At 35.6% G+C, this 13,911-nt stretch overlaps 1 protein-coding gene across 2 annotated transcripts; it reads left to right on the top strand.

Moving 5' to 3' along the window:
* The first annotated feature begins 5,354 nt into the window (after nucleotides 1-5,354).
* LOC145778764 (glucosidase 2 subunit beta-like) lies at nucleotides 5,355-13,614 on the top strand. Of its 2 annotated transcripts, XM_082590340.1 has the most exons (13): nucleotides 5,355-5,537; nucleotides 6,465-6,626; nucleotides 7,214-7,312; nucleotides 7,778-7,905; nucleotides 8,145-8,359; nucleotides 8,705-8,786; nucleotides 9,219-9,341; nucleotides 10,358-10,507; nucleotides 10,937-11,070; nucleotides 11,399-11,488; nucleotides 11,726-11,800; nucleotides 12,526-12,625; nucleotides 12,994-13,614. In XM_082590340.1, the coding sequence occupies exons 1-13, from the start codon at nucleotides 5,432-5,434 to the stop codon at nucleotides 13,135-13,137; spliced, it is 1,608 nt and encodes a 535-aa protein (XP_082446466.1). In that variant the 5' UTR covers nucleotides 5,355-5,431; the 3' UTR covers nucleotides 13,138-13,614. The 2 variants fall into 2 exon arrangements, with proteins under 2 accessions (XP_082446466.1, XP_082446467.1); XM_082590341.1 differs by lacking the exon at nucleotides 10,358-10,507.
* Nucleotides 13,615-13,911: the final 297 nt, after the last annotated feature.

Genomic DNA, 13,911 nt, shown 5'->3' with positions numbered 1-13,911 from the left:
GGGGCACGCTGCCAAACCTTGTGTTTTGCGATGAGAAGAAATTTGATGTCCAACATCATTTTAACAGTCAGAATGATCGTCTATGGTCAAGAGATGGTGACTTGAAACCCCGGCTAGTCACTCGGAGACAAGTAGTGGCATCAGTGATGTTGTGAGCCACAGTCATCGAATCAGGAAAAAGTCTATTGATTTTTGTGAATCAAGGAGTGAAATTGAACCAAGAAAACTACCGAAATGATATTCTTGAGGGTTCATGGGCAAAAAACACTTCAAAAATGTAATTGATCATTCCAACAAGATTCTGCCCCTTCACATGGAGCTAAGAGAGCGCAAAACTGGCTTTCGGCCAATGTGCCGTTTTTCATTTCCAAGGAAGAATGGCCTCCTTCATCCCCATACCTGAAACCCCTAGACTTTGGCATCTGGTCTTACCTGGAGAGCAACGTTTCGACTGAACACCACCAAAGTTTGGAAGCGGTGAAGGCTAATCTGAAAAAAGAATGGACCAAAATACTTCAAAGAGTTATTCGTGACTCTTGCAAGTCTTTTTCGAAGCGTCTCCGACTTGTTATTGACGCAAATGGCGAACACACTGAGTAAAACTTGTTTATCCTAAAAATTTATTTATTTGACAATGATTATATGTTTATTACTCAAAAATTGTCTAGCCTTTGTTAAATACAGTTGTAACGTTAATTTATTGATGACCCTGTATCTACGATGTCACAATTTTACTTATTCCTCCGGTACTTATTCATATCTAATCTGTAGGCAAAAGGTATAAATGGGGAACATATAAAAACTTCATTTTTGGTGGCGGGTTTGGGGGGGGCTTGAGCCCCCTTAGCTCCATGCTGGGTGCGCTATAGCTTCTCATAATGTAATTTTGGAAAGTTGTGAGTTTTTTCATGTTGCGGAGGTCCAATTTATACATTCTAGACCAGTGGTACTCAACCAGGGGTTCGCGGCTTCTTTTTTTTTTCGCTGAGTCTTTCAGTCATTTGTCCGAAATGACTTGAAAAAATTCAGTCATTTTTTCTGATGAAAATATTTCCTTTCAAGTAGCTTATACAACATTTATTTTTTCAGACATTTTGACCAATTTGACTATATATTTTTTCGGACATTTTAACCAAATTGAATATATTTTTTTTAGACATTTTGCTAAAAAATTGGTCAATGACCAAAAAAAAAAAACCTAGATCCGCAGGCCCCAAGGGGTCTGTGAAGCGATTTTAGAGAGTCCATGAAAGTTTCAGCATAATTGATAAATTGCAAAATTTAAAAATTGTTTGTGCTTTGTTTATTTATTAGCCTACAGTGATTCTTAAAGTGTAAGTCGCAACGCACTGGTGCGTCATTTGAAATTGCAAAGGACATTGCACAAAGGTTTGGTTTCTTAACTAAAAAATATCATATATAATTTTTAACGACTTAAACCTTGGGTATGTTCAACTTAGTTCTTTTGAGACAGCAGATTTTGTTTATCAATGATTAACTTGGAAATGCAAACGTTAGTCAGCAGTATATTACCACTCACCGTTTTGAAAATGACTGTGATTATAACGAATTAGTATTGATTACAAATGAAAAAAAGGAGAAGTTCTTTGTAACGGTTGAAAAATTTCTATTAAGTTTTAGTCAAATTTATAGAAAAACATCAAATGAGCATATAGATCACTGATGTTTGATTCTGTGTGCCAACATATAGCTCATAACATAATTTCGTCAATCTCATCAATCGTCAAGTGCGTTGTGAATTCAGCGAATTCTTCTAAGTGTGTTGCTTCGAAACTTATGTAACATATGATTTTATAAGGAAATGCAATAAATCAAAATTTCAAATAGGAATTTTTAAGGGTCTACGACTGCTTTGAAGGCACCAAAAGGGGTCCACCAAGACAAAAAGGTTGAGAACCACTGTTCTAGACTGTATAGCATGACTGATAAAACATTAAGTGTTGAAACTTTTTGATTTTAGTTTGATTGGGATTCTATTGGAGGTTAAGATCTTTTTATTCTTTTCGAATGTTGCCCAGTCTAGACCAATTTGGTGTTTCTCCATCATTGATCGAAGGCCAAGATATGCAGATTCTGATACTTGTTTTATCTGCTTTTCATATACAGTGAGATTGAGTGAGTTGTTGATTGTATCAGTTGTCATGCATTTGGTGTTGGACACATTTATTTGAAGGCCATTTTTGTATAAGACTGTCTGAACTTGTGCATTTGTTGCTTGTTAGCTGTTTTTGCATTGCATATTTATTTGTATATAATACTGTACTGTATGCATGACCGGCACAAGATTATTTTTTTAACCATAGGCTAGCTTTTAAGTTATTATTTTTTTCATGATCTGTGTCATGTCTGTATCGCAAACTGCTGTAAATCAAATTATTGTTATGATAAAAGATAGACGTAAAAGTAAAACGTGAAAAGTCAACACACATTATTACAGCTTTCTCAAAATCTTATTTTTATGCTTTTGCTTTGTAAATTTTTTTGCCAACTCCACCATGTTGAGCAATGAGCATGAAAGCATAATCACAAGTCCTAATGTTCATTTAAGATGGTCATCACTCATCAGGCCTATCCTGAAGTTCAGTTCAATTTATTGTTTTTCCTGGCGATAAACAAAAAGCATGCCCTGCCCATTGTAGAGCATGCCCTAAAAACGTTGTAGAGAAAGTATCAGTAAAATTTACCAAGCAATTGAATCATTTGGCACATTACCTAGTCCTATAATATCAATAATCATGCTTTTATTTGCGCCCATTGCTATAACATACAGTAGGCCTACACTGCGATCACAGATGCGATACAACAGACGACAGGAAGCAGCGAAGTGACATATAGTCTTCGAGTCAGCTGCCGCCCTTATTTTGGCTTGCCTTTAAGTGTCTTTCGCCGAGACACACAGCCGCGTGCTCTGGAGCGGTGTCGAACCCACGTCTCTTTCTACCTTGAAGTTATCGCTGCACTAATATTAACAGCGTATTTTGAGGTGTAATAGACTTTGGGAGTCTTCTAGCTATTGCTTTTAGTTAAAGTCATTGTCGTTTATGTTTTTGCTTTCTCTATGAGGCCAATATTGTTTTAATGTTTTGCATGTTTTTGTTTGAACCTAAAACTGACATACTGTCTCTTTAGTGCCTGATGCAAATAAAAAAATAAATAAAAATAAAAAATAAAAGAAACTGAACACCAAAGTGTCATGTTGAATCTTTCGTTTATTGATTTGTGCATATGGCTTAGCTTTTCAGACTGCATGCCACATTATCTACCTATGTCCTGTATATCGACCCCAACATAAATATGTGGACCCTTGGCCACCTGGAGATGCGGCCTGATTTGTCACATTTTGCAGATTCTGATTACAGCTACTGCTAGTGCTTGACTGACATTTTTCGAGATGTTTTTACTTTTTGCGGTTTCCTTATGACATAAAAGTTTTTTGTTACCTTGGGGAAACAATAGCAAATGAGAAAAAGTAAGTTGAAAAACGCAAAATCAGACTGTTATTGAAAAATTAATAGTCTGACTAAAATCTTCGAAATCAAATTTTCTTTGTTTTTCAACATGTGAGGATGTTAAAACCTATTGTGTCATCTGGGGAAAAGAATAAAGAAAGCGTAAAAATCTAATTTTTAGAAAAATTTCTTTAAACGTTCGCCCAAAGTTAGAAAAACCTGGAAATTTCTGAAAAATGTGACAAATCAGGCCGTATCTTTAGGTGGCCATGGTGGACCTAACAATGCTCAATAAACACGCGATCAATTGGCTGCTGTGCATGGATTTAACAACGTGACCTACGGCTGCCTGAAACGCAAAAAGAAGAGCCTAGTCTAAAACAGCAAAATACAAATCCACACTAAATTTTTGGCTTGGACTTTGTGGTCTCTTTTGTTGTTTCAACCTTCACTTCGTCAAATTGTAGAATTTTCTTTTTTTCTCGTAGCAGGCTCTTGTTGCAATGATGCAGGAACTTCTATTCTTTTGCAAATTCATCACAAAAATTGTTTGAAGTCTTCATGAAATCTGCATCTCAAAGAAACTCTTCATAGGTCTACTATACTGCCTTCATAGCATCCAACTGTATTTGTCATACTATGTCCTCTTAACATATGATTAGTTACCCATTGTGATCACTGGCCTCTGTCAATGTTTTTATCAATTTTGGTGAGGCATGTGACTGGGGCTATTAAAACAATTTTTGAATAGTACAAAGCAAAATCAAGACATGAAAATTTGAATTGGAACAAAAAATTTTTGTTATAATAGTTTTAAATGTGATTAAGATTTCCTCAAGATTTTATTATTACTAGGGCCCGCAAAAGTCAATAAAGTCAAAATTTTTTAAGGACCTCGTCTGTCCATGAATCAAAGAATAAAGTTGTTTTCAGCACCTGGGAGACTGTTTCTGAGAAGTTTATAGGTCAAAATAAAGTCAAAATTGACAAAAAAGTCAAAATTTTCAATGAAGTCAAAATTGTCAAATTATGGCTTTTGACAAATTTTTTGTGTTTCTTGAGAGTAATTTTGTCAAAATCCTAGAAGCATTGTAAATCAGTAACTGCGACACAATTAAACGATATTAACCCATAAAAGCAGGAAATATGTCTCAATGCCAACTTGCTGGATCAGCAGTAACTTTTATTGCAAATTGTCCATTGTTTATTCATTGTTACGTATTTAAATAATTCTTATAAAACACTTCTTCTTCACAAACGTCGTCTTTTCGAAGATCAACAGTTTGGATTTTAGGAATAGCTTACCGGTACTGACATTCTGTAATACAAAAATGCTTAAGCAAGCTAAATCGTCTTCAGCAAAAGTTAGACAGATTTGTCGAGATTTTCCTGATAAATGTAATGCAACTCCCGGGGGTGATTTAAGGTGCAATTTTTGCGAGTTTATAGTGAAGTGCGATACAAAGTATTTTGTTGAAAGCCACAGGAAAAGTAAATGCCATCAAGCTGGATTGGAGTGACAACAAGCATAGCAATCAAGGCAAACTTTTATTGAACAAGCTCCTTTTATTGAACACGTTAGGGTCTGAAATCGACAAAAATATTATGTTTGGGTAACTGGTATCAATTCAAGGAAGAACTGTGGCCTCTACAAATAAGCAATTTCGTTAGGTCAAAATTTGATAAAAATAAAGTCAAAAAAACTTTTTTTTAGGTCAAAATAAAAATGGCCCTAATTATTACTATACAGATTCACTTGAATTTAGTTTAACTTACTCTTTACCTTTCGCAAAAATATGGTAAAAATGTATCTGATTACAAACGAAAGTGACATTTTTGCTCAAGTGTTTTGTTTCACAAACTTACTGTAAATTTGCAGGCCTTGTAAAGCAAAAGTCTGACTGCATTTGCTGTGATGTTAATTTTTTTGGAACTGTGTATTAACCTAACTTAGTTTTAACATGTTAATTTACATTAAAAATGTCTTAATTTATATCCTTTACATCTTCATTTCAATAAGTGCAAACGATATTCAAGTAGACAGACCCAGAGGAGTGTCATTGACAAGTGAGTTTTATTTTTGTTAATTCACAGCATTCTCTTAAATTGTACTAGTACGATATTCACTATTCAAACGTGGAATAAAATAGGTGTGTTTTTTACATAGCATGTTAGGAAATTTTTGTACAGTGCCGGTAGCTGTTTATTCATTGTTGTTTGACAATACCCAGCAATAACATATCTGATGTATGTTATCAGAGAAATCAGGTTTTTTTAAACAAAAAGCAGTCCTTAATCTTGCTTTAATAAAATTTGCCTCAATTAGTTTAGCGGTGAGATGTACAATGCAATGAGATGTCCAATGCAATAAGATGTCCCTGCGCGGAATGGCCCGTTTCGGTGAGTCCGATTCGGTGAGTCCAATTCGGTGAGTCCGATTCCCTATTCAGTGATTTTTTGAATTTTTTTTTAAAGTTATTGGGTACCGTAGCCTAATTACCATTGCCCTTTTAGGGTTAGGGGTTAGGAGTTAGGAACTCACTGAATCGAACTCACAGAATCGGACTCACCGAATAGTAGCAGACCCGTCCCTGCGACAGGTTGGCCGAGACTAAGTGTCTTGATCCCCATTCTTTCAACTTGCTCTGTTTTTAAGTCATGGTATCTTTCATTCAAGTTGCTATAATTAGTGTACACTGTTAGCAGTACCGGTATTAAAAAGTTTAAAAGGTTAAAAAACCAAGGGTTGATTGGAGAAAAGATATGACACAGTACAATTTTATTTAAAAAGATTAGCTGTTAGGATCTGCAAATGTTTGCTTACTGTTAAATAGGCAAAAAGATAACATGGTAACCTTGTGTTTTCATTGTCGGAAGTATTGTATTTTTTCTGAGAGTATCATATACTGTAGTATCGCCTACCAGTACCTATGGTAGAATTTGTACATTACAATTCTGATTTACTCCTATGTATTCTTGTGTAAATGTTTGCAGAAAAAGTGCTGTATGACCGTGGTAGAGATTTTACATGTTTGGATGGAAGTAAAACCATAAATTTTCAATATATCAATGATGATTATTGTGATTGTCAAGATGGCTCAGACGAACCAGGGACTTCAGCTTGCCCTAATGGGGTTTTTCATTGCTCTAACACAGGTAAGCCTATATTTTGTTTTGTATATGACAGCCTATCTACATTCAGTTTTTCTCTTCACATTCGAAGAATAGATTAACAGTTAAAATACTTATATAGACCTGTTTTAAAAACAGTGTTTTTATGAATCTATACTTTATCATTTACTTAATCATTGTCTCTAAATACTGATTTTTACTTTGTTAGTAATTGTCATGTTGCTTAAGGCATTGTCAAGGATTTATAGTTGAGATTGTCTGGTTTCTACGTGGCTATTGCCTGAACTCTGAGAGTGCCTAACAATGGTAATTTCAGACAACACTTGCCTTTGAAAGGTCCTACTTAGATATGTTGTTGGAACCTAGCGTTCTGTGTAGAAGTCAAGTTACAATGATAAATAATAGTTTGTGCTTTTAGCAGCATGGTCGTTGCACACTTCACAATGTAGATACTAACGACCTGTTTTAGCCACTCGGTTATAAAAGCTAGTGCAATTAGCTATTACCACAGGAACTTGCAGCATCAGGTAAAAATTGTGAATAGTTTTTATATTGAACCACTACTCCATTAAACTTTTCTCCATAAAATTTAATAAGCAATTAAATTGCAGGTTATCAACCAAAAAATATCCCATCTTCACGAGTAAATGATGGTTTGTGTGACTGTTGTGATGGCAGTGATGAGTGGATAAATCAAAGTCTTTGTCCAAGTGTGTATATAATTATGAATTTTAGCTAGGTTTTATATGAATATTCACAGTTGAACCAGTATAATAGTAGTATATCTAACTTGCTCACAGCAATCATCACTTCTATCCTTATTTCGACAGAAGTAAATGCAAATAATACCATTTACAGAACAGATGCACGTGAAGCTTACTTTGGCAAGGAACTTAGGCCATGTGCTTAGAGTAGCGTTGAATGTTTCTTGATCATATTCTGTTGTTGATATTATGTTGATGTTCAAAGGCTTTTATGTGTTTCCTTGCTATTGGTTTAAGTACTAAGTTCTGTTGTTGATATTATGTTGATGTTCAAAGGCTTTTATGTGTTTCCTTGCTATTGGTTTAAGTACTAAGTTTTAAAATGCTGAGAAAATATAAAGGCGTTAGTTTAGTTGGTATAGAAGAAGTTTATATAAATTGGATTGATTTAAATATCAATTTTTTGTCAAGACACATGCGTTGAGTTGTGGAAGATCGCTAAAGAAGAATCGAGCAAACAGATGGAAGAAGCCAGTCAAGGTTATGTTAAAAGAAAATCGTTTTCTGAAACTGGCATTGCCAAGAAAGCAGAACGACAAGTATGCATAACATTATAACACTAATTTACTTTTGTAAACAATTTTCAATATGCAGTTTGGTAGATGTTGTCTTCACTTTGTGAAAATTATCAATGAAATAAGTTGAATAAGTAAATTTCATAGTGTCGTGTAAGCCGAGCTATATGCCATTGCAATGGCTCGAACACTGAAGTTTGAAAAAGCTTTGGGGTTATCTGTTTAAAAACATTAAGTGGTGAACAGTGCTACTTTTACTTCAGGAAGCACTGGCGCAAGAAGAAGCAAAACTTCTGCAAATACAAGAAGCAGAGACTTTATTGCAACAAGCAAAGGTAGAAGCTGAAGCCAAGGAGAGCCAAGCCAAAGAAGAGCGACGTAAGATCATGGAAGAGGATAAAGCGCAACGAGCTAAAGAGGACAATTTAAAACGGGGAGCAAGGGCCTTCGCAGAGATGGACACAGACAGGGATGCAAGGTGCCAGTTATGACATTTTGTAAACTTTTCATGTTATTTAAACTCTAATGTTCGCCATTTAGGCCGAAACGGTTTACCACAGTCTGCACTCTGCACTTATATATACAAGGATATTTTTTCTGTATATATTTCGAGAATTAGTACCGTAGTGCTTTACTGTTGATACAAATAAAAATTGTGCAATAAAATTACACCATACAGAGCTTAAAGATTTTTCATCGTTTTTGGAAAATAGCTATTGTCAAAGCATGAATTCGCCATTCTTACGTTTTTTGAAGGAAGGTAAAACATAATAGATTTAGCATAAAAAGTTCAAAGCTAAATGTATGAACGTCCGTTTAACAGTTTGACATCAAACGAACTTCAAGCTCACTATGAAGTAGACCCCGATGTGTCGGACGGAGATTTTACTGAAGTTGAAGCTCAGGTAAAATTTTGCTGAACTCCTAAGTCCTGACCCGCTAAGCAGTTTCTGGGAAATTTTGAAATTTTCATGCAATTGTTTTCGTTTTATTTCGAATGCAAACAATGAAATCGCTTTCTAATGACATTAAAACAAAGTAAATATGCTCAAAATTTAGATTTCTTACTCAAATTTTTCAATCTCTTGGTGAATCATCGAACTGCATCATTTGCATACTGAAGCATGCATCTCAGTTGTAAGCCATCTGCTCAGCACAGCTGTTAATACAATACGTGCTAAACAAAAACTTGATATTAAAGATGCTGAAAAATGACTGTATTGACTCGTAGACGTGACATCTAGGTTGAGTAATTTTTTTGTACATTGATGTTTGTACATCAGTTTGTTTTCACAATGCTCCTATGCTACAACTTTTTCAAGTTTTATTTCGTATAGGATCTTTTGTCGGGTGAATCGGTCGATTTGAAACAATTTATGGAGTCTGTTTGGGCAAAAATAAACCAAACATTTTTGACAAACATATCACCACACGTTGAAGAACAGGAAACACCAAAGGAGGTAAGTGCACTATATGCCAATGCCGTTGACTTTATTATAGCTTTTGTCAATAAACTGACGAAAATGTTCAATCGTCGACACAAGTCATAGCTTGTGGTTTGTTGAAATGGCATAACGCATTGACACGGCAGAAATTATTGAAGGTTTTTTAGCGAAAACAAATCGCTGCTTGTTTAGCAGTAGCTGAGTCTGTTTTGTGGTTATCGTATTACAATAGCTATATATAATTGCCAAGCAAGATCTTTTAGACTACATGTACAATAGACCCTGACAGCAAATCAGTGGTTTTTTTACATTTGATTCAAGGCTTACAGGCGTTGAAGCAACGTAAAAAAATGACTGATTTGCTGTCTGGGGAGGTAATGTAATGATTACGAAGTGACATGATATGTGTGAAGAGTTTTACGCGAATTTGAATACTTGGCATCAAAGTACACGTATAGTGTCTAGTGTTCTTACAAGTTGACTGATCAGGCATCGATGTTGAGCGAACGTCTGAAAGTTTCGCTTTAATTTATTGTGGGACGACAAGAACAGAGAAGAGCGTACTTGTCGGCTAGAGTCAATTACATATGAATCAATTTACAATACATGTGATGGTTTGAATTGCATCTTGACACTTTGAAAAGAAAAAAAGTTCAAGGAAAAGGCCCTGTAAAACTGTAGGTCTAAAACGCTTCACTAACAAAAGTTGCATGGAATAATCTTGTTTATGCGTTGAATTGTACTCACCGGAGAAGCGACGCATGTTTTCAGCTTGACATGTGCACTGTGCAGTGGCGTAGACGCGGTTTAGCAAAGAAAAAGTCAGATTAGTCGGTCTGTTGTAAACCGGTAAAAAGAAGTCGTAGATAGCGAATACAGACTACTGACCCAACAACAAACACACCAATGATATGTTTTTTTCGCTTGGAACGAATAAAGTTTTATTTCCACAACTTTGCTTTACAGTGTGAACTAAAAATAGAAATCTTGGATTAATTTTTTTTTCTGAGTAGCCTTTGATTGATTCGAAGGAAAAGAAACAGATAATGAACACGAAACGGGTAGTCAGAAAAAGGGAAGGGCAAGCGTTAGATGAGGATACAGACAAAGAAGAAGAAGATTACGATGATGAAGCCCACGATGAAAGTGATAAGGAGAATGAAGAATACGATGATGAGATTGTGAGGAAGGAATTGTTTATAGTTGTTAGCAGCACAATATGTCTATGAAGGTCGTCGGACCACTCGGCATGCGACAACTCAGCAAGTATACATCAGCTACTGCCAAGTCAGCAAATTGAATTTACGTGTTCGCGTCAGACTTGCTTAGTTATCGCTTGCTAAACTGAATTTGCTGACTTGCGACAAGCCAACTTTTGACTTGCTCAGTTATAAAGTTTTAGTGGTTTAAGGTTGAAGAGTTTATGAAGGTTTAGTGGCAGGACAGTTTCATTATTTTTTAAAAACAAAATACTTATTTAAATACTAATGAAGTAGTTCACGACAAACAGCATGTGCGTGTTGCAAGCAGTCATTTTTGAAAGCTTTTTAGCAACAGTTGTAGTTGGCCTGTCTCAATACGAGCAGTATTTAATGATCTCCTTTTTTCAGGAAACACCCGTGACCGACGAAGTGGAACTGTATTACGATGACGCAACACGATCGCTCATTGAAGCAGCCAATGAAGCCAGAAGAAAGTATCAAGAAAATCAAAATGAAAAGGGGAAGATTGAAAAAGAGATTGGGTAATTTACACTCTGTATCTAAAATGATCTGGCCTACATTCATCAATAAATTAATCAATATAAACCGCTGCAGTGCCATCGAAATCCATTTTCAACTCATCTTCATTTCTGCTTGGAACGTTTCACATATACCTCGAGTTTAATTTAATCTTTCACTTATATACCTAAAATAAAAGTTCATTTGTGTATTCTTATTCTAACAATTTAAACAAACAAATATTAGTTGTCAAAGCTTTACAGCCTCAACTATTATTTAGATCATCTCAGCAAAAAAAAATCAACAGAGTTGTTGTGAAAGTCTAATTTTGTCCATTTTTGTTTCTTTTAGGGAACTGAACAAAGCACTTGCCATCAACTTTGGTCCAGATGAAGCTTTTGAAGCATTGCAATCTCATTGTTACGAATTGATTACCATGGAGTGAGTTACTGGCACGCTGTGCTAACCTTTTTTTTTTGCAGCAAATTAAAAGGCAATTAGTGACGTTAAGAATCTATAATAATTTCACGATTTACTTGCAAAATGTGCGTAGTGCTGGAAACACCATTGGATAGTTTCAAACAGTTTTAAAAAGTACATTGCTTATTATGGAATCGTCATTTTTCGGTAGCTTTTGGAGTTTTGAGTTTCCGCTACGCAATATGTATTTTGTTTCAGGTACAAATACAAACTGTGCCTCTTTGACAAGATCTCTCAAAACCCGAAGAAAGGCGGTTCGGAAACAATTCTAGGGCAAGTTTGAAATTATGATTTTACGCAGCAGCTTGTTTATATGATTATTCTAAAATCGTGTCGTTAAATAGGCCAAATTTTGGAAATCCTTTTCGTTTGTCATTTTTGAATTTGTTTAAAAGTTGTTAAGTGTATAATGTTCAAATAAATGTTGCATGGAATTGATTAAATTTAAAAAAAAATAAAGCTTGAGGCTGCAAAAATATCGAACTCGAAACAAAACACTTTCTTTTCAAATATACTTCTGTCATCTCAGTGCAGTGAATGTGTGAGTAACTGAGTGTGTTGCTGAAGAACACACCGCAAAACCATTGAAACGAGCCTCCTCCGCCTACTAAATACAACGGAAGGTCTGCGTTTCTTGGATGACGAGACCAAACTCTGTCAGCCTTTCGGTGTGAAGAAAACATCGTTAATCTTGTTCTTAGACCAGGCTCAAACGATTAAGAATGTTGCAAGTCTTGAACGAGCAACTTAAAGGATAATCTCAGCGAACGCATTGAACGTTAGTGATTTTCATGTTGTAGAATGGCGTCTACGGAGTGTTGAACTTTCAAAGCAACGTTATCGAACGAATTCTTTGTGGTATAGATGCTATCATGATACTGAGAGTTATAGCCACTGAGAAAAAAAGCCTAAATACTAACTTATTGGAATTGCGTTTAAGCTGTTACCGTATTCGTCGTTTTGCTTATCACTTGATCTAATTTAACATTTCACTGTAGACGTTGGGGATCTTGGAGCGGGCCTTCAGGATTTGAGTTTTCAAAAATGAAATATGACAACGGACTCGCGTGCTGGAATGGACCAGCCCGTTCTGCAGAGGTAAGCATGCTTCAGATCACAAACAGTTTCAATCAATTACATGCGTTTTTTTTTTTACAAAAGTCATACGCAAATTTTTAGTCACAAGAAATCGAAACCTTTCCTTGCCATTGTGTGTGCTTGTGCAAAAGTCATACGCAAATTTTAATACGCATACGCAAACAGTTTCAATCAATTACATACGTTTTTTTTTTTTACAAAAGTCATACGCAAATTTTTAGTCACAAGAAATCGAAACCTTTCCTTGCCATTGTGTGTGCTTGTGCTATGTGTAGAAATGACCAGGTAACGTTAGTGAACGAACAACAGCGGTTAAGTTCATATTAGCGTCTACTTCATTAATTATTTATCTTGGTTTTTATACTCAGGTGAGAATCCGCTGCGGTGTTGAGCATAAGCTCTTGTCTGTCGATGAACCATCTCGGTGTGCTTACGTGGTGGAATTCGCAACACCTTGCGCATGTACAGAGCCCACAGATAACTTTGATTTTAATTCTAAAGACGAGCTATGATTATATCTGTCAGCTTGTTCATTTTCTTAGTATATTAATTTCACTTTTCATATTTTAGCGTAGTTCAAAAGTTTGAAGCAAGCTCTTAAACTAACATTGTTTTCGTAAGCTCCGTGTAAGTTGTTTCAATATATTTATACAAGCTGCATCTGCATATTATATACGGTAACTGCGAAATATGTTAGCAATGATCTAAACACCTAGTACGTAATCCATCCAGAAATGCACGGTTTGTTAAGAGAAATTTAAGAAGGTTCTTTGGGAATGAAATTGAAGTTTCTGCATTATTGTAACGTTTTGTGCAATTTTGTAATGTTGTTCGCTGTTAGGCTACTTCGTTATTTTACGGTATGCTGGATTCTTATGTATGCTACTAGCCACTGCACGTTACTTTTTTGTTTGTTTGACGCAAACTATGCCAAAATTCAACGATCTGTTTAAATTGTTTTTGAGCAAGTAAATAACACGATGCCACAACATGAAAATGTCGCACAGGGTTATTGGCTATGAGAAAACTTATTCTTACTTAAGCATTAGCGTTGGCACGGGATCCAGGGTGCATAAAATTGCATTTATGTATCCATTTTAGGGCCCCGAAATCTTTCCAGGGAACCCAAAAACGAACTAAATACGATGTATTCCTTGGAGTGCTATTGTTTGGTTTGGCTCAATGGTTACGCGCCCTGCTGAAGATCATGCCGCTGTGGTTCGACTCTCGTAGTGTGCGCTTGAGCAACGCATTTCAGGACTGCTCTCCATTCAGCGGCACCTAGT

The sequence above is a fragment of the Aplidium turbinatum genome, chromosome 10, assembly GCF_918807975.1.
Source record: "Aplidium turbinatum chromosome 10, kaAplTurb1.1, whole genome shotgun sequence".
NCBI classification, from domain to species: Eukaryota; Metazoa; Chordata; class Ascidiacea; order Aplousobranchia; family Polyclinidae; genus Aplidium; species Aplidium turbinatum.
The sequence above is the reverse complement of the archived record's forward strand: the minus strand, read 5'-3'. Positions and strand labels throughout refer to the sequence as shown.